A 21,292-nucleotide genomic window follows, 5' to 3' on the forward strand; every position below is an offset into this window, starting at 1 on the left:
TTACCCCTTAGATCCCACTTGGACTGCAGAATTCCAGAGCACTCAAGAATTGTTTCGGAAACTTACCAGTTAGAGGAATTTTCCTCTGTCAGGAATAGATCCCTCTTTCATTAAAAGTAAGGCGTTGAAGGCGTTCAATAAATTATAATTGCATTTTCAAAATAAATAAAAGTAAAACATATTGAGTTGCAGATCCACTATCTACAATGTGGTGAAAGGATAGCTTTGTGTTTCCCAAGTATTGATGTGTAGTAAGACCCCATCCTGTGCAGCCATACTATGACCACCTTAGGCAGCGGAGTATTGGCTGTCCTTCTGCAGGCAGCACGTGATAATCTTGGGTCTTTACGTTTATGTTGTATTCTAGCTGATATTGCAAATTTTGAAGCCAAAGCTGCATCATGTTTTCTATAAATAAACCCTTATAATCCGTACATTAATATTCTGATTAGAATGCTGGATAAATTCAAAGACCAAGCTTTTTCTGACAGCTGTGATTTTGGCTGGATTTCTAAGCTGCAAAGACTTGGATTTGGTGTAAAACTCCTCTGGAAGTTCCCCAGTTTAACGCTTGTGTTATTTTATATTCTGCTATATAGTTTTCCATTTGCGTTTATTGCTATGATTCGGTTCAGAGTAGCTCATAATCGTGAACATTATATAACAGATTTTTTACGGCCTGAAGCATTGACAATACCGAAATGGCCAACGAGTAGATTACTGTTCCGTTTTATGGAAATTAACGTTTTATTTATCAGTAGGTACGGTTCAATAAAAAGCATCTTCTGGGGATTTATTGCTCTCAGAATAATGGCTTAATCTTTAGGATGAGTTTAAATAGGAGTTGTTTACCCTAACGCAGCCTTTCTTATCTTCAGACCAAGACGTTCGGAGGAGGCGGGAATGCTGGAAGTAATCTCAACGCTGCTGCTGGAGGGAGTCGTAATAGGGAAGCGTTCCAGAAAGAGAAGATTATCAGAAGTGAAGGTAGATCAGAAGGAGTGTATCGTGAGCTGGTAAGGTTTCATCACTGGGCAGAGCATTACATAAATGAAAAAAACAAATGTTAGTCCTCTTATCCTCTCTGTTCCTTATTATTGCACAGATTTCTGCTAAGTTTCTTTATAGCGATTGAGCATAGTTCTTGGCACTTATACTGGCAGTGAGAAGCTGATTACATCGAGCATTTGTTACATGTATTGTTATGACTTGGCTTACTCTTCCTACCCATCTAAAAATGCTCTTGTATCTTCAGAGATGCATCTTAATTTGCATTTAAAGCGAAAAGTTTAAAATAAAACAATCTGCTCTGTTTAATACCAGTAAATGAAGTCCAACGCTGTTGAGATTCAGTCTTGAGCTAGAAATGATTATATTTGGGATGTCGTCACATAGGACACCGTCAGCTGAGATTCTACAATTTGTAGCCGAATGTTTGCTGATTTTGTTTTGTTTTTGTGTCGTGAACTAGACTTTTTGTATTGTTTATAATAACAAGTAAATGAATATGGTAATGGTTATGTTTCATCTGCATAATCTTTAGTAGTGCAGTTTACACTACTCTTGTAAACTGCTAACTATTGTAATAGATAGAAGCTGAATGTGAAGGATTTCTAAATGGTCCATCTAAAAAATTACATATAATCTGTATTTTTTGCTCAAGATATGAGTGTTTCTGAATTTTGTACAGTGATTGGTTGCAGCTGTCACATGCTTCTGTGTCTGGGTGCCATCAGTGCAGCAGGACGTAGGAGACCGGCTGGGGACTGGAGTGTGAGCATTTTGAACAGATTGGCATTTTGGTGGAGATGCAGTGATTTGGCACATTCAGTTGTCTATGATGTAGTTCAGTGAGCCTATGAACCTTCCTCTTCCCAACCACATACTGGGGGATTGACCCCTTTAGCCTGTATATATTTACATATCAGAGGAGCTTATCTGTCTGCAGTATGTGGGCAGGAGAACGAGAACTCTCAGGATTTGTCTGTTAGGCTTGGCAGTATTTAGCAACTTCTTGACATTTTAAGTACCTATCCTATATATAGATGTCGTGGAAAGGAAGAAGTACACACGTGGTCAAAATTGTTGGTACCCCTCGTTTAATGACAGAAAAACCCACAATGGTGACAGAAATAACTTGAATCTGACAAAAGTAATAATAAATCAAACATCTATGAAAATGAACAAATGAAAGTCAGACATTGCTTTTCAACCATGCTTCCGCAGAATTTTTAAAAAAATAAAACTCATGAAATAGGCCTGGACAGAAATGATGGTACCCTTAACTTAACATTTTGTTGCACAACCTTTTGAGGCAATCACTGCAATCAAATGATTCCTGTAACTGTCAATGAGACTTCTGCACCTCTCGACATGTATTTTGGCCCACTCCTCAAGAGCAAACTGCTCCAGTTGTCTCGTGTTTGAAGCTTGCCTTTTCCAGATGGCATGTTTCAGCTCTTTCGAAAAATGCTCAATAGGATTTAGGTCAGGGCTCATAGAAGACCACCTCAGAATAATCCAATGTTTTCCTCGTAGCCATTCTTAGATTTTTTTAGCTGTGTGTTTTGGGTCATTATTCTGTTGCAAGACCCATGACCTTCGGCAGAGATCAAACTTTCTGGCACTAGAATCCCTTGATAGTCAAGATTTCATTGTACCCTGCACAGATTCTAGACACTCTGTGCCAGATGCAGCAACGCATCCCCAGAACATAACCAAGCTTTCTGACACTAGGCAGCACATTTCTCTCTAGAATCCTTGATAGTCTTTAGATTTCATTGTACCCTGTACAGATTCTAGACACCCTGTGCCATATGCAGCAAAGCAGTCCCAGAACATAACAGAGCCTTTTCCATGTTTCACAGTAGGGACAGTGTTCTTTTCTTGATATGCTTCATTATTCCGTCTGTGAACATAGAGCTGATGTGCCTTGCCAAAAGGTTCCATTTTTGTCTCATCTGTCCTTAGGACATTCTCCCAGAAGCTTTGTGGCTTGTCAACATGTAGTTTGGCAAATTCCATCCTGGCTTTCTTATGATTTTTTTTCAACAATGGTGTCCTCCTTGGTCATCTCCCATGAAGTCCACTTTGGCTCATACAGCGACGGATGGTGCCATCTGACACTGATGTTCCTTGAGCTTGAAGTTCACCTTTAATCTGTTTAGAAGTTTTTCTGGGCTCTTTTGTTACCATTCGTATTATCAGTCTCTTTGATTTGTTATCAGTTTTCCTCCTGCGGCCACATCCAGCGAGGTTGGCTACAGTCCCATGGAGCTTAAATCTCTGAATAATATGTGCAACTGTAGTCACAGGAGCATCAAGCTGCTTGGAGATGGTCTTATAACTTTTACCTTTAACATGTTTGTCTGTAATTTTCTTTCTAATCTCCTGAGACAACTCTTTCCTGCACTTCCTTTGGTCCATGCTGAGTGTGATACACACCATGTCACCAAACAGCACAGTGAGTATCTGTAGCCCTATATACAGACCCACTCACTGATTCCAAGATTGTAGACACCCGTGATGTTAATTAGTGGACACACCTTGATTTAACATGTCCCTTTTGTCACATTATTTTCAGGGATTCCATCATTTCTGTCCAGGCCTATTTCATGATTTTTATTTAAAAAAAAATGCTGTGCAAGCATGGTTGTAAAGCAATGTCTGACTTTCATTTGTTCATTATCATATATTTATGATTTATTATTACTTTTGTCAGATTCAAATTATTTCTTTGGCTATTGTGGGTTTTTTTGTCATTAAATGAGGGGTACCAACAATTTTGACCACGTGTGTATATTTACGTCATGTCATTCATGCGATCACTGTGACTAACTGCTTTCTCAAGGGGATGCTGAATATAGTACTAACAGGGATCTTTCATCTCCCAGGTAGCTTTTCCATTGGTCCACTACGGATCACGTGGTTCAATGCGTGGCCTGTTACCTGGGAGATAAAAGGTCCTGGATAGTACTATATACAGCATTCCCTTGAGAAAGCAATATCCTAACATGTGAAATGCACGTCGGGGGGTCTTGTCATCTGTTTTTCTTGACCACCGGAGTCTCTTCACATAAGCAAGATCTACCCTTCCCAACCATATATTTTTGTCCAATTTGTCTGAGAAAGATATGCAATAATTGGTTAGTGTTGTGCTGCTGTTAGCTAACAAATATTTTCTATGTAAATGTCGCTTTATTTGTTGTGGTTTTGATGTACCCATGGCTGTCTTTCATTTGTTTCTTTTTACGTACTTTTTTGTAAACTGTTATTCAAAAAGAAATTTGCTAATAAAAAAAATACTATTTAAACCTTTCTACTCCGTATTCTTCTGTTTCTACATGATTGCTAGGAGTTGGTTATTTTTGTCTGTGATTTATTGCACCAACCTTGCTGCAGTGCTTCACATGCAATATGCAACTGGGTTTTTTTGTCTGGCAAATGAGTTGTGTAGAGTGCATCAGGTTGGTAAATGTGAGTTGTGTAAGTCAGAAATAAATGTATTAGTCCATGAACGTGTGGTAGATTCTGAAACCGGCGTTCATATACAGACCAGGGCAAGTGTTACACTGATAAATGGTGTCCTTTGGTACCCCCCTTCTGTAACACACTTTGCACCTTATTTGCGACCTTCCTCTCTTTGCAGTTTACGGGCACATTCAGTTCCGAAAGCACAGGGGCCCGCTACTACCTACCAAATATTAGGGCCTTGATCACTACCTCCTGGAACTGAAGGACAGTCCCAGTCTTGCCTGTACATCGTGATAGCACAAAACTGATATGCATTGCCATCTGTACTATGTGCACTGTCAGCTTCTTGTACCACACCTTGGATTTTCCTATGGCAATATACGTCTGGAGGACTTGATCAGAGAGATCAACTCCGTCATGTTCTTGTTGTACGCCATGACACAGACTGGTTTGGTGACCTGAGTAGAGGAACCTTGTACAGAGGTGGGGGTGCTGCCATCACCATGCATGGTGGTCAAGAAAAGGACATCCCTCTTGTCCTTGCATTTGACCACCAGCATGTTGTCGCTACATTCTGCTCTCACCCTCTCTGAGCAGCTGCTCAATTAGCTTTCTTTCTCTAGGGAGGCCTCTTTGATTGTTACAGATAGCGCCGCATGCTGCGGCAGCTCGTGCAGAGAGGGACATAAAGTGTGGGATGCTGGTATAAAATTTATCTACATAGAGGTGATAACCTTGATCCAGCAGTGGGTGCACCAAATCCCACACAACCTTCCCACTCACTCTCAGGACTGGGGGCATTCAGGGGGTTGAATCTGGGTGTCCTTCCCTTCATAAACCCTAAACCTGTGGGTGCACTCTCACATATTTTGTGGAGCTTAATTCAACCTGACTGTCTTAATGGGAAGGTATTGCCAGAATCTGAGCCTTCCCTTCAAATGTATTATGTACTCATCCACGCAGCTGTTCCTTTGGGGAACATACACTTAAGCAAACTTGTTGCTGATGTGAGCATACTGCGCACGGCCTGCGCCCCCAGTGATAAAGATAGGGGACGCAGGACGCATGCAGCGTCATGCGCCGGTAGGCGGAGCTACCGGCGGAGGCGCGGCAGGGGGCAGGGCTTAGCGGCGGCCGTGCGCAGGCCGTCGCTGCGCTCAAAAGCGCTAGTGTGAAACCAGCCTTACTAAACAGACATCAATCGGTAAAAGAAAAATTACTAAGTGCCCGCAACTATCTGACTACCATGGCAGTATTCAATAAAAAAAGTATACACTAATTACTACAGTATATTTTTACTTTTCCTAATTTAGTCCTATCAACTAATCTAATTTTTTTTTTTTTATTCTTTTTTACACAAAAAAAAAAAACAACAACCGGAGGCCGATCAGTGCCGGTCAGCGCTTGACGGCTGCAGGACATGCGCAACTATCTGACACTAACCATGACTAAATTCATTAACAAATACTGTAATAGACACAGATTACTACGATATATTTTTACTGCCCCTAATCTAGTCCTATCAGCTAATCTAAATTATTTGATTTGATTCTTTTTTTTCACACAGAAAAAAAACAACCAGGGGCTGATCAGTGATGTGCATCACCGACCAGCGCTCAACAGCTGTAGGACACATGCATGGATGTGGTGCAAAAAGAAGAATAAAGAAAAGACAGGAAAAAAAAGTCATTGCCAAAAGCGAGCACAGGTGTCATCAGTGATGTGTGTCTGATCAGCGCCTCGGCGGTTGTAGGATGCACACACTGAGGTGGTGGGAAGGGGAGAGAAAAAATAAAGACAAGGACAAAAAAAATGTCCTGTAAAACAGCGGGTACGAGTGCTGATCAGTGATTTCCATCACCGATCATCACTCGGCGGCTGCTGGATGCACAAACAAAAATAAAACCTGACAAAACTCGACGCCCCGACGCGTGTTTCGGCGTGCCTTTATCATGCCCCTTGATAAAGGCACGCCGAAACGCGCGTCGGGGCGGGTGGGACGTGGAGGAAGGCGGCTATTCATTTGCAGGTACTTTAGCTCATGTTTGTTTCCTTAAGCACATTTATTTGCTACCTATGTACCTGACGTGTATGGCCATGTTTAGGCCTTGGTGATTTCACTTATGTCAGGTTTTGCTTGTGCTATTATGCACTTATGGGTATTGTGCTGGTTACTTGTACTATATGATGTTGTCACGTACCTGCGGCTTTTATCTATTCTGCCACTGTGCACATATGGTTTTTGTACTATGACATTACTATATATCTGCCTTCCTACATACCTACCCTGGGCCTCACATATGTGGTTTGAATGACCTTTACATCTTCCAGCCCCATCTGATATTGTTTGTCTGTATGAAATTTATGTATCAATAAAAATTCTCCAGTTTTTATCTTCACCTATGACTGTTTTTGCCCTTCATTTGTGACTACTTATATAGTCTATGTAATTGTCACTTCACTTGTTGTGGTTTTTTATGTACTCATGGCTGTCTTTCGTTTGTCTGTCTTTTTTACACTTTTCTGTAAACTGTTATTCTAAAAGATATTTGCTAATAAAAATCACTATTTAAAGACAACCTGTTACCAGGAATAACGCTGTTAAACATGAAGATAATCTGAAAGTTAGCTGCGTTATTATGCTGTCTGCCGCATGCACGCAACTGAATGCAGCAGGGAGAAAATGATCTTTATTCTCCCCGCCAGCATTCGGTATTCAGTCATGCAGGTGGGGGCGGCACAGGTTCATTCATTGCTTTAAATATACAGAGTGGCCGCTGTAGCCATGCTCCCGGCCATGACTGATACAGGCTCTACATTGCATCCAGCTGTCAGTCAGGGTTGGGGGTGTGGTTACTGCGTCCGCTCTGTAGAATGGAGAATCATTTTCTCCCTGCTGCTTTCGGCTACTTGCAGGTGCTGGACAGCATAACGTTGTTAGCTTGCAGATTGATAACATATCTGCAGGTTAACATCGTTATTTCTGGTGACAGGTTCCCTTTAAACCTTTCTATGCTGCATTTTCCTGTTTATACATCATACGCTAACCTGATGCACTCTACACAACTCTTGTACGCCAACCTGATGCACTGTACACAACTCTTGTACGCCAACCTGATGCATTCTACACAACTCTTGTACGCCAACCTGATGCATTCTACACAACTCTTGTAAGCTAACCTGATGCACCCTACGCAACTCTCGTAAGCCAACCTGATACACTCTACACGACTCGCATGAACTTGCGCATCAAATTTTGGGGTTCATTTTCTCCTGTTGCCATTATGAAAATATAAAAAATTTGGGGCTAAAAGAACATTTTCGTGGAAAAAAAATTGATTTTATTTTTTGTTTATTTTCATGGCTCAACGTTATAAATTTCTGTGAAGCACCTGGGGGTTCAATGTGCTCACCGCACATCTAGATAAATTCCTTGAGAGGTCTAATTTTCAAAATGGGGTCATTTGTGGGAGGGTTCCACTGTTTAGGCACATCAGGGGCTCTCCAAACGCACAATGGAGTCTGCTCTCGATTCCAGTCTTAATCAACTAAAAGTTTTTTGTTTAGACAAGCTCTTAATGAACTAATTTGTTTAAGGAGCCATGCAGAAAAGGATAGGGATAAGGAGCCGTGCAGACAAGGATAGGGATAAGGAGCCGTGCAGACAAGGATGGGAATAAGGAGCCATGCAGACAAGGATGGGAATAAGGAGCCATGCAGACAAGGATGGGAAATAAGGAGCCATGCAGACAAGGATGGGAAATAAGGCACCATGCAGACAAGGATGGGAAATAAGGAGCCATGCAGACAAGGATGGGAAATAAGGCGCCATGCAGACAAAGATGGGAATAAGGAGCCATGCAGACAAGGATGGGAAATAAGGAGCCATGCAGACAAGTATGGGAAATAAGGAGCCATGCAGACAAGGATGGGAAATAAGGAGCCATGCAGACAAGGATGGGAAATAAGGAGCCATGCAGACAAGGATGGGAAATAAGGAGCCATGCAGACAAGGATGCTAATAAGGAGCCATGCAGACAAGAATGCAAATAAGGAGCCATGCAGACAAGGATGGGAATAGGGAGCCATGCATACAGGGAAAGGAAGTAAGGAGCCATGCATAGAGGGATTGGAAGTAAGGAGCCATGCAGACAAGGATGGGAATAAGGAGCCATACAGACAAGGATGGGAATAAGGAGCCATGCAGACAAGGATGGGAATAAGGAGCCATGCAGACAAGGATGGGAATAAGGAGCCATGCAGACAAGGATGGGAATAAGGAGCCATGCAGACAAGGATGAGAATAAGGAGCCATGCAGACAAGGATGGAGATGAGGGGATAATGCATACCCGGCTTATACGCGAGTCAATAAAGTTTTCCCAGCTTTTCGTCGCAACATTAGGTGCCTCAGCTTGTACTTGGGTCAGTTTATACAAGAGTATATACGGTAGTCTGATTTTTTTTTAAGTACCTATGTTGCCTTTCCTCATTATAGAATATTCTGTTACTGAATAGTGTGAAATTTATGTATTTTTAATTGTATTTTTTAGTTTGTTATTACAGTATGAGTGTATGCGCAATTTACCGTATTTTGTGGATTATAAGACGCACTGGATTATAAAACTCACCCCCAAATTTTGAGGAGAAAAATAGGAAAAAAATCTTTTTTAAATAAAATGGTGGTGCTTCTTACAATCCATGCGTCTTTTTGCTTACTAGGGGTGGTGGTTGCGGTGAAGCTGGGTCCCAGGGTCGCTGCTGGTGGAGGCAGGAGTGGGGCGATGCTGCGGACCCCAGACTGAGAGAAAGGGGTGTTCGATGGTGTGGGGGCTCTGCCAACATTTTGTGAAAGCTCGGGACCCCTGCACTTCCGTCGTTTACATTGCGGTGGACTCTGAGAAAATGGCCGGGGGCGGCACATAAACAGATGGCGATTTTGGTGCTGAGATCTCCTCTCCCGAGATCTTGGTGCCGAGATCTCCATCTCTGCATCCACTGCCATTTTCCCGGAATCCACCGCAATGTAAACCATGGAAGTGTGGGGGTGCCGAGCTTTCACAAAATGTCGGCGGAGCCCCCACACCACGACCACCCGCAGTGTCGCACTTCCAAACACCCCCCTCATCCCAGCCTACAGCCACCCACCTCTTTTGCCTCTTCCAGCAGCGACCCTGGGACCCTGCTCCACCGCGGCCAGTAAGGTATATTCAAATTATAAGATGCACCCCCATTATCCCCCCAAATTGGGGGAAAAAAGTGCTTCTTATAATCCGAAAAATACGGTATGACCGTGACTAATTGCACACATATACATTTGATTTTCTTTCTTTGATAAGAGTAAACGGCATCCTTTAATTCTACACCTTGTTCTTAGATCTCTATTATGTAACTGTTTTAGCACAGTGAGATTTATTTTGCATTTTCACTCTGACAATGGATAGTAAAATATAGATGTGATTTTTCTGGAAGTATAAAGCTCAGAAGGAGATATGAGAACATCTAGCATTTTTCCTCTTTATTATTGGAGTTGAGCTTTTGATTACAAGAGGTACTGAAAGAGTAATTCTTTTCAATTCATCTCCATTTTTTTTAACTCATTCGTAAAAATGCAGCTAGTTAGATGTTTTTCAATGTGGCTTGTGTTTCATTCCAATAATTCTCTATCTTTAGTATATTCTATAAGTAGGAAATTAGCTGGTGTCTGATTGCTGGGGTCTCGCCACCTGGCAGTATAATATTAGGGCTATGGAGCCCAATAAAAGCTTTTTCCTTTCTCCCAAACACAATTCTTTTGGCATCCTGATGAAGTGTCTGTATTACATCTGAAAGTGGTGTTCCCATTTGGAAAATTTAAGACATATCACTGCCATGCATTTTCAAAAAATCATTTTAGAAAGCAGGGCTAAGTCAGAAATGGAGAGGTTGTTGTGCATACGCAAATGTCTGATAGAACAAGCTGGGGCTTACTTCTATCAGACAATTATGGAATATCCTATCCCTCTACCATAAATGTCCCATATAGGAACAGCCCTTTAAGTTAAGTGACACAGCTACTTTCTCCTTGATTACAGGATCCTACAATTACAAAGTGGTGGTATATTGTTGCATGTAGTTCCTTTTTTGCTGAAGTGGTTATCTGTGCATAAGAATTTAAAGGGAACCTGTCAGCAGGATTGTGCATAGTAACCTACACACAGTGTCAGGTCAGCGCTGTTAGGCTGGTTTCACGTTAGCGCTTTTTAAGCGCACGCACGGCCGGGGGTAGCTCCGCCCCCGAGCCGGCTCTCTGCCCGGCGTGCCCGCCCCTTGCTTGTAGCGCCGCCTCCTAGCGCACAGCGGCGCCTGCGATCGGCGCACCCTATCTTTAGCATAGGGTGCGCAGATCGTGCGCAGGCCGTGCGCTAGTTGCGCTTTGACCTGCGCTGTACACTTTTGACGGTCCGCCGTGCGCGCCAAAATCAAACTTTTCGGATTTTGGCGCGCACGGCGCACCGTCAAAAGTGCGCAGCGCAGGTCAAAGCGCAACTAGCGCACGGCCTGCGCACGATCTGCGCACCCTATGCTAAAGATAGGGTGCGCCGATCGCAGGCGCCACTGTGCGCTAGGAGGCGGCGCTACAAGCAAGGGGCGGGCACGCCGGGCAGAGAGCCGGCTCGGGGGCGGAGCTACCCCGGCCGTGCGTGCGCTTAAAAAGCGCTAATGTGAAACCAGCCTTATACTGATTAAAATGATAGCTTTGTTGATGAAATCCATCTTGTGGTGGTTCTTTAATCTTTATTTTCAGTTTTGTGTTTATGAGATTATCGTGCCCTAAGGTGGGGTTCATGAATGTGTGCTCTGACTACACATTCATGATGCAGTCTGCTGATAGGTCACTGATCCCTCACTGACCTTCCCCGTAGTTTGCATAAAGAATATCTGTATATACTTTTTAAAAAAAAGCTTCTGCAGCAGGTGCATGTTTTGTGTGCCAATAATACATTTTTTTCAGGTTATTTAGCTAGAGGAAAAAAAAAGAACAATTTGAAAATGGTGCCCGCCGCGTCTGTGTGGTAGCTGCTATCACTTGTCTGCTGCGGTAATCCGATAGCTGCTACTGCGCATGCGCTGGTGGCACCATCTTACTGGAGAAGAAGAGAAAAATTCCTCCTCCAAGATGGCGCTGTCTGCGCACTAGCAGCTCTCGGCTATCTCCGAGCTGCTACTGCGCAGGCAGCGCCATCTTGGAGGGGGAATTTGCCGAGAGCTGTTACTGAGCATGCGCCGGCGACGCCATCTTACTGTAGAAGTAGAATAAAATTCCACCTCCAAGATGGCGCTGCCCACACCTGCGCGGTAGCAGCTGTCGGCTATCTCCGAGCTGCTACTGCGGAGGTGGTGCTATCTTGGAGGAGGAATTTTCTTCTCCAATAAGATGGCACCGCCGGCGCAGTAGCAGCTATCGGATCACCGCAGCAGACACCGATAGCAGCTAATGCCCAGGTGCGATGGGCGCCATATTCAAATTGTTTTTTTTTTTCCTGTAGCTGAATAACTTGAAAAAAAATGTATTATTGGCACATAAAACATGTGATTTTGCTGCAGAGCAGGTGCCAAGGCTGGCACTTGCCTGTAGAAGCGTTTTTTTTTTTTAAGTTTTTTTACTTACATACAGATATTCATTATGCAAACTAGGGGGCAGGTCAGTGAGGGAGCAATGACCTGTCAGCAGTCTTATGGCATGGGAATCTCATTAACACAAAACTGAAAATAAAGATTAAAAAACAACCATAAGATGGATTTCATCAACCAAGGTATCATTTTAATCAGTGTACCGGCTCCGACCCGACACTGTCTGTAGGTTACTGAGCACAGTCCTGCTGACAGGTTCCCTTTAATGACCTATTAACACTATTGGTTATTGATGGCAGGTTGGTGTGGGTCCAACTGCTGGCACAGTCAACAATCTGATGATTTTTACTCCAGAGACAGCCAGATGTAAACACTTTAAAGAGAGCTGTTGAGTACTTTCTATCCAAAAGAGCAGGAGCTCCGCTGCAGCAGTCGTTAACAGCAGCAACACTTTGAATTGGGCTGCGTTCAGCAATCAAAGTATTTTCATCTGTCTGGTTATGGAGCAAAAAGGAGCTAATCATTTGGGGTTGCCGGCTGTAAAGACCCCCTCTGATATGCTATTGACGACCTATTTTGTATCTGAGTCATTTATATACCTACGCCTGGACAACTACTTTAATGCAGGATGATTATGGATCTTAGATGAAATGCACGTGCACTTTATAGATTCCTGCACAGGACAGTTTTTTCAGGTCAGTGAAATTCTTAGATGCTGGAGGTTTAATCATAAGGTTTTATGACGTGTGCCAATAGACCTGTCATACAAATTTTTATTTCAGACCCCTTTAAATAATAATTTGTCTAAGGTGCTCAGTAATAATGATGTGATTTGGCCATTATTTTGTTGCAGTAAGTGAGATGTAACTATATTGATCTGTATCTCGGGAGCCGAACATTATTTTTGAGAACTAAAGGAGAATGGGAAGCGCCCCTCGACAATGGTGATAATGTTTCGATTGGACATTGTAACAAAACGCCATGTCTCCCTTAGCCTGTACCTTTCTGCAATAGATTTTCTATTCTAATTATCTAAGATTATTTGTTGTTTTAGTCATTTGATCTCAGTACCTTTTTGCGATCGAAGATCTGATTTGTCACTCAGTAATGTAATTGCATTTGAAAATTGCTCAAGTCCTAACCAACTAAATAGCGCTGAAGACTGAAAGATCAGTATAACATCTCCTCTTTAATGTGCAAATTGTTAGAGCGACAGTACATCTTTCTATTTGCCTTGCGCTGTTTTTTGTGTCATTTCGTGTTTTTAATAAAAAGACTCCATTTCTCTGCAGATGTTCCATGTACGTCGTTTGAATGCTCCTTCTGCTGTTTCTTTCATAGCCTTTCTATTTGATCAGAGAATCATCATATTAAATAAATGATCTTGTTTTGGGGGATTTTGTGTTTTGATTCTTTGCATTGCTTTATTTAAATACTTTGGGAAATCACCAGGGTGAATAAGTTAACAGTACTGAAAATATTGTGCCGGAATAGAAAATGTTGCACAGCTTGTTCCTGATTTTCCTTATGTATTTTTTATTTTAATAAAGGTTGATGAAAAGGCCCTGAGACACATCACAGAGATGGGCTTCAGCAAAGAAGCAGCAAGGCAGGCACTCATGGACTTCAGCAACAATTTGGAGGCAGCTCTAAATTTCCTTCTTGCTGGCAGCAAACCAAAACCTGTTCAAGGGCCCCCACCCCGAGGTATACATCATGTATCAGAATGAATGGCTGATGTCTAGAAGTTACAAGTAAAATATAAATACCGTACATACTAAAGTAAAATACCATATTTTGCAGATTATTAGACACAACGCGTTTCCATTAATCCATTTACGGCTTTTGTGGTCCACCTTTGCACTCACTTAAGCTGTGTTATGTTTTTCTTGCGCAGTGGTGCTAAAAACTGCACAATATTCCATGTGCAGTCCCACTATTATTTTGTAGCGTGATAGAAATATATTCCCAAAATGTCCATCAGTGCCTTATTTGAAGCAATCTTAAGCTTAGCTCCCAAAGCTGTAATGATGCTATGTTGAATCTGGAGTGCAGATGCACAAACTCTCCTTACAATGCACAAGTAGGATACCTTGCCTTTCAATTGTTTTATTTGCAGTAATATACCGTACACATTCATGTACTGGCTGGACCAACACATTACATTAGTTATTCAATTGTAACATACACACTACTCCCAAAATGTTAAGAATATTTGGCTTTCAGGTGAAATTTGAGGATGAACCTAAAATGTACTCCCCCTTTTCAGGTGAACTTAATATGACAATCTCCAAGCATTTGAATGCAGATGTCCAACTGTTCAATGGTTCAGTACTTTTTCACAACTTGCTTTTCTCTAACAAGGAGCTTAATGAAAAATATCACAACAGGTGTGTGATCCATAAATCGGTCAATACATTTGGGGGTTCAGTTAGAATTGGTAGTAAACAGTCCTTTACATCATGCTGTTCACATTTTGACATAATGAGACGAAGATGACACCTAACAATTGATCAACAGTACCTCACCATTGTGATGTTTCAAGCAGGATGTTCTCAAATGGAAGTGGCCACTGAGCGTGTCATCAGCAGGTTGATGCAGAGAGACTGGAAGAGTTACAGAAAGGTAGAGAAGTGGACGTCCTTAGGCCACATCCTACACTGATGACCGCTTCATTGTGAACAATGCACTTCCAGATGATCAATGCCACACAACTCCATGTACATTTAAGGGAGGTGAGAGGCACCCAAATGTCACGTCAGACCATTCAAACTGTTTACATCAGCATGGTCTGCGTGCTAGACAACCTGCAAGGCTACCTGACCACACCACCAGACACAGGTGTCATAGTCTTGCATGGGTCAGGGAGCATCTGCGCTGGACAAGGGACCAGTGGGCCTCAGTACTGTTCACTGATGAAAGTCGATTCACACTGAGCATAAATGATGGCCGCCAACGATGTTGGAGACGTCAAGGGGAGCGCTATGTGTCAGCCACTGTTGTCACCAGACAAGCCTTTGGTGGCTGTGTTACAGTGTGGGCAGGTGTGTCTAGTCAGTACAGAGCTGCCCTACACTTTGCAAATGGTACAGTGACAAGCCCCTTGAATATCATAATTAATCCAGTCACTATACCTCTGCACAGATAACACAGGCGTAATTTAACCTCATGGACGACGATGCTCCAGCTAATCGAGGTTGAATCATTAAGAGAACAGTTGCTGTAGACTGGGGTACTTCAAATGGAGTGGCCCTGCACTTTCTCCATACCTGAATCCCATAGAAAACCTATGGAATCAGCTGGGTCACCATGTAGAGGCTCGTAACTCTGTATCTCAGAACCTCAGTGACCTGGGGGCTGCCCTGCAAGAAGAGTAGGATGCTATGCTTCAGTAGACAATAAATCTTGTGAACAGCATGAGACTTCGTTGTCCATCCGTAATTGATGTTCATGGTCACATGACAAGTTACTGAGACATTGACATTATTTGTTGGGGTATACCCACCACTGTTTTTGGCTTCTCTTTAGATAAATTGTTTGAGATGAGGAATCACCATTACAAGCTTCTACTTACATGAACTACTTTCTTGATAAAATATCACTGTAGTGTGAAAATTTTGCCAGAAAGCCAGATATCCCTATTTTTTTATGAGTATTGTTCTCTAATAACTATGTAGGAAAGATTGTTGTACATAGGTGTTCCATATAGCAGAAGCCAAAAACTGAACGTCACCAAATAATTTAGTTATTTGGGATAACGGTCAACCTGTGTAGGAAAAGTCAGAGTTAAATAAACCATTATTTTTTACTTTAGCAGCTGAAATTATAAAGCTTTAAAGTACATTTTATTTTTCTAGCTTACTTGCGTTATCCTTGATATGACTGTGAAGAAGGAATAAACACTTTAGCGGGTTTTTTTTTTCCTTGTTAATCGATTATAATACTTGATTTGATATTATGGTATCTTTAAATAGCTGCAAGATATTCTGAAGTGCTGTAAATTTTATTTGGTTTAGAATTTAGTACTTTAGTATGCAATTGGAAGAGTACATTTCGAGTGTTCTTAAAAGAAGACTTTTGCCCCCAAAAACCGCTAATTAGACCAAATCTACATGTATCTATGGGTCTGCAGTATAGATTTTAATGGTTTACTTGCTGAATTTAAAAAATCCAATGCGAGCTTTGATGCACCCTGAAGGTAAGCTAAGAAAGTGTCATTTCCAGCTCTCAACACTGGCTGTAGTCTCCAGATTGTAGGCAGGAGCCCTGACAAGACAAGAAATTGTTTGGTTTTTTTTCTGGCAAATAAATGACAAAAATCTTTATTTGAGGTCTGATTTTTATATGGGCGAAGTCCCTTTTTATCCTTGGAGGTTGGTAATACTGTATATACAGCTGACCTCCCACTGCAACTGCAGGTATCACAGCGAAAGCAGACCCCAGGAGTCTTAACTACCTAGATGCAGCATCAGCGACAGCAGCTCCTTCTGTCACCCCATCAGTAACCCTGAGATATGATTGTAGGGTGCTAATATCTTTCTGTAACAGTTGATGATTTTATAAAAGCTTTTAGACCTGCCATGGCTTCCCTCTTATTAGTCCTTGACAACTACAGTCACATTGCAGTTTTTTATGTTCGGAATCAAGCAATGGTAGAAGAAAAAACACTGAAATAGTGTACAAAATAATACAAAAATAAAATATTTTTTTATTCTGTACATGTGTAAAATTAACTGTATATTTATAGCATTGCAGTAATGATTATAAGTTATAATAAAGAAAAGTTGGCACTCAACTTCTAGAATATTTTTTTTGGGATTTTTTAATGCAGCCAGAATATAATCTAGACGTTTCGGCCTCACTGGCCTTAATCAGTAACTAGAAATGAAAAAATATATACAAAATATAATTGACAATGAAAATATCATATCATTAAAAAATTACAACAAAAACATAAATAAAGTTTATACAGGATTGGGCAGTCTAGAATGACAAGGAATAATCTAGACATAGGGTCATGTCAGAACAATCAGATCCGCTTAAAGTGGCATGAAACTACCATTAAATTGCACAAAATAATAATATTATAAACAAATGAGAGTATAATAGCTGGTAGAAAAAATGAGGCGACACACCAGACTGCAGTATAGTAGTTACTCGCGTTCAGTGCGATAATAGGAGTGACACCATAGTCTATAAAGGTAAATAAGTGGAGGTGAGAACACCAGGCTAAATATGAATAAATAGAAGGTCATAGTGAAAAAGATGAAAAAGGTGGCCTACCACTTTAAATGTGACTGGTCATGCACTAGGAGCTGGGCATGGAGCCTGTATCAAGTAGTACCTAGTAAAGGAAATAACTAGCCATAAAACTCGGTCCAAATCCATGCAAGTACAAATTGTGGTATGGAAGTGGTTAAAGGCTCACCTGGGTGGGTGGGGGTGCCGGCGTGCAGTCATCAGCGACGCGGTATCCATCGCTGGTGAGTGAACGTATGGGGAGCATTATATGAGTGAGGAAGGGGCGGGACTAACTATTAGCTAGGACAAATGGCTGTCTGTAGGAAGTGAGGGCAGTGAGAGCTTGTGTATTCCAGGTGAATATTGCATGGCTCCCCCTCCCCCATTGCTACTCACCCTCCTGGCGCTGCATATCAGTCCCTGCATCTCGGGCGCAAGCATCTCTCTTCCTGTCTTCCTTCCTGTGCTAAGCGGTCAGTAATACTGCTCATTAAAGTAATGAATATGCGCTCCACGCCTATAGGAGTGGAGACGCATGCATAGTCATTACTTTAATGGGCGGTACCACGTGACCGCTCAGCACAGGAAGGAAGACAGGAGGAGAGATGCCGCACCCAAGATGCAGGGACTGATATGCAGCGATGACACCAGGGGGGTGAGTATGATGTCTTCTGCTCACCCCCCTCCCCTGCCGGCAATGACTCGTATATAAGCCGAGACGGGGAGTTTTCAGCACAAAAAAAGTGCTGAAAATCTCGGCTTATACACGAGTATATACGGTATTTTACCATTTAGATTCCACTGCAAAAAATATTTAAAACTTACGTTTAAAGTTATGGTGGCAGAATTGGTAGTTTTTTTTTTTTTTTTTTATTTTTGTTTATTTTTACCCCAACCACCAAGAAAATGAATGCGTTGATCAACATGTCTTGCATATCTCACAATGGTGCTAATGAATAGTGATGGGCGAACCCCTGGATCTTCGGGTCTGGCTGGTTGAGCCAAACAGATCAAAATAAGTTCTGTTCAGGTACCAGAACAGTACCCGAAAGTTATTCACTTGAATGAGGAGCCTGAACATCCAGTGTTTGCGACACTGCCATGTGCGTGACAGCGCGGAGAACACTTCCTCTGGTCTGCAGTAGGATAAGTGCTGCTGGTTAGAGATCCACGGCCCCTATCATGTGTCGGTTGATGGGACTACTACTCCCATCAGCTTATACTTGCTGCCACTAATAACACTGAGAGCAGGCATCAGCTGATGGGCGTATTAATCAGGCGGCACCTGCGCTATAAGTAATTTTTTTTAAAAATCATGAATTCCCCTGTATTTTTGATAACCAGCCAGGCAAAACTGATAGCTGCGAGCTGCAATTGCCAGCTCTCAGCTTTAGCAGGGCAGGCTTTCAAGAATAGATTGGTCCCCACAATGTTATTTTAATTATTTAAATAAATAATTTTAAAAAATGTCTGGTCTCCCCCATTTTTGACAACCAGCCAAGCTAAAGCAGACAGCTGGGGGCTGGTGTTCTCAAGCTGGTAAGGAGGCATGGATATTGCCCTCCCAGCCTAATAATAGCAGCCAGCCCAGAAGAAAAGACGCATCTATTAGATGCCCGGCTCTTCCCACTTTCGCTGTGGCAATGGCAAGTGGGGGTTCATATTTGTGAGGTTGATGTCACCTTTGAATTTTCCGGTGACATCAAGCCAATGGCTTAATAATGGAGACTGCTTTTTTGTTTAAAAATAGCAAATACAGTTACTACTCACATACCCATTCCACTGAAGCCCTTGTCGTCAGTAAAAAAAACAAAATAATAAACAACAAAAATACTCACCTAACGCCCTTTCCATTGAAGCTGATGGGAATAGTAGTCCCATCAGCAGACACCAGTGTCCGGAGGTAAACTTTTTACCTCCCCTCAGCTGCAGGCTCACACCGTCATCTGACAACGTGGGAGCCGCAGCACTCTGACCAGTGCTAATGATCTTATATCTCAGAGCCTCCGAACCCGAACAGTAACATGAACTTCCTTTTTCTGGTGAAATCTGTGTTCAGGGTCCATGCCCGAACAGTAGGTGTTCGGTACGCACCCTGAACTTTACTTTTAGGGTTCGCCCATCTCTACTAATGACAACTATAAATAATTCAGGAAAAAACAAGACATCGTACAGTTGCAAATATTTAAGAAAAAGCTATGGGTGTCAAACTATTTTTTTTATATTATTTATCTCATTGGCATGTTTTTACATGCATTAGATACCGTAGTTCCCTGCTCAGTAGGTCCTTAGTGTTGTTATTGCAGCATCATATCACAATCCACATTATTGTCCACATCTGAAAAGCAGTTGTCTTCTACAATGAGAATTTCTCAGTCTCTGGGTTAGAGGGAAAGTATAGTTTAGATCAAGCTGATACATAGTAGGTTTTTTTTTTTGCAAGTCACCAAATACTTCCACCTTTTTTTTTTTTTTGTACATGTCGAACAGGTAATGTAGATTTTGTTAACAATTTAGGTAATGATCCTGAATAAAAAAAATTACAACTTAACACTGTGAGAAAACTAATATGTCATTTGTGCTATGAACAGGTAAAGGGAAAGGTCGTGGAAGAACCCGGGCAGAAGCGGACGATGAAATATCAAATGCTAGACCTTCTGCACCTAGTACTCTGTTTGACTTTCTTGAGTCCAAAATGGGAACTTTTTCACTAGAAGGTATGATGCACATTTATTTTACATTTTATATATAGACTATGTTTGGTTTAGGTTTTTTTTTACATTTATAACACTAAACATTTAAAGCTGTTGATGTATTTTTAAGACTATAAAAAAAAGTTCACATCTGGTTTAAGCCCACTGCTTGGACAAACATAACTTGAGGAAGCATTTCCGAGTATTATGTGATTTGCATTAAGTAATTCTGTTTGCACTTAATGTAGTAGAGATCTTGAATATTTGTCGATTTATTAAAAATCAATGTTTTGTGAATGGAATATGGATGATTCTCATTCTGGAGAATCTCAGTGAAGAACTTCAAAAACCAAAAAAAAAAAGATTCCTACACTAACTTTCTTTTCAGGGAACCAGAATGACACTTTTTCTGCATAACCTGTACCCAGAATTTTTCACCATTTTCCACATCTGCATGCACCTTTTCTAATTTTCAGTTCTCCCTAAGCTAATAGGAGAAGACCAGCTGCTATGATGTCTTATTAACAAAATACGCAGAGACAGTGAGGCATTTCTTGTCTCCTGTCTTCCTGTAGCACATATTCATAAAGGAGAAAAAGTAGCGTGTAGAGGAAAGGATCACCAAAAAACAATATAACAAAAAATAAATATATTTTATTATTTAAGCATTTCAAAGTGAGACAAGCAACAAAAAGATTAAAAACAATCAAAAAACCGTGAGGTGAACACACATGGATGGCCTTGTAAGTGCCCCGCCAAAAAAAGACATTCCTCCACTATGTGCACCAGGAGTGTTTTATGGTAAACCACACTGAGCAGCTAGAAATAATGTGAAAAGCTAATGAAGCTCCACAGGATGGGACCTGCACTGACAGGCTATAATAATGTACTCACAAGGTATATGATATCAAAAACAAGTGAGACTCAACAGTATGAAGCCTACAGAGTCACAAACAATGACAGCAATAACAATACAAAACACCTGTATGCCCCCCTTTAGGTAGTTCAATGAAACGCAAAAAGTGACAAAGGGAATAAGGGAACGACCCTCTGAGAAATAAGCATAGGGTTAGAAAGGGAGGAGAAGAAATGAGGCTGCATAAGACCTGTTGGATCCTGGAGAGAAAAGTCACCCGGTCAGATAATGGAGGAGGGGGAGTAGCCCCACACGTATCGCCACACAGCGTGGCTTCTTCAGGGTAAAGTCAGGCAAGCAGTAGCTCGCCAACTTCAAATAGTTAGAGTGATTAAGTAAATTATCAGTCAAGCAGGT

The 21,292-nt window shown here is 41.6% G+C and overlaps 1 protein-coding gene across 2 annotated transcripts in view; it reads left to right on the forward strand.

The window, feature by feature from the left end:
- The window catches only part of TDRD3 (tudor domain containing 3), a 474,894-nt gene that overhangs the window by 321,172 nt on the left and 132,430 nt on the right, over positions 1–21,292 (forward strand). For both annotated transcript variants that reach the window (XM_073580356.1, XM_073580355.1), the window contains exons 8-10: positions 879–1,016; positions 13,636–13,792; positions 19,918–20,043. In XM_073580356.1, coding sequence (XP_073436457.1) covers positions 879–1,016; positions 13,636–13,792; positions 19,918–20,043 — 421 coding nt within the window. The remainder of the gene's footprint in view (positions 1–878; positions 1,017–13,635; positions 13,793–19,917; positions 20,044–21,292) is intronic.

This window comes from Dendrobates tinctorius, unplaced genomic scaffold, assembly GCF_039654945.1.
Source record: "Dendrobates tinctorius isolate UK_male_01 unplaced genomic scaffold, ASM3965494v1 ptg000064l, whole genome shotgun sequence".
NCBI lineage: Eukaryota > Metazoa > Chordata > Amphibia > Anura > Dendrobatidae > Dendrobates > Dendrobates tinctorius.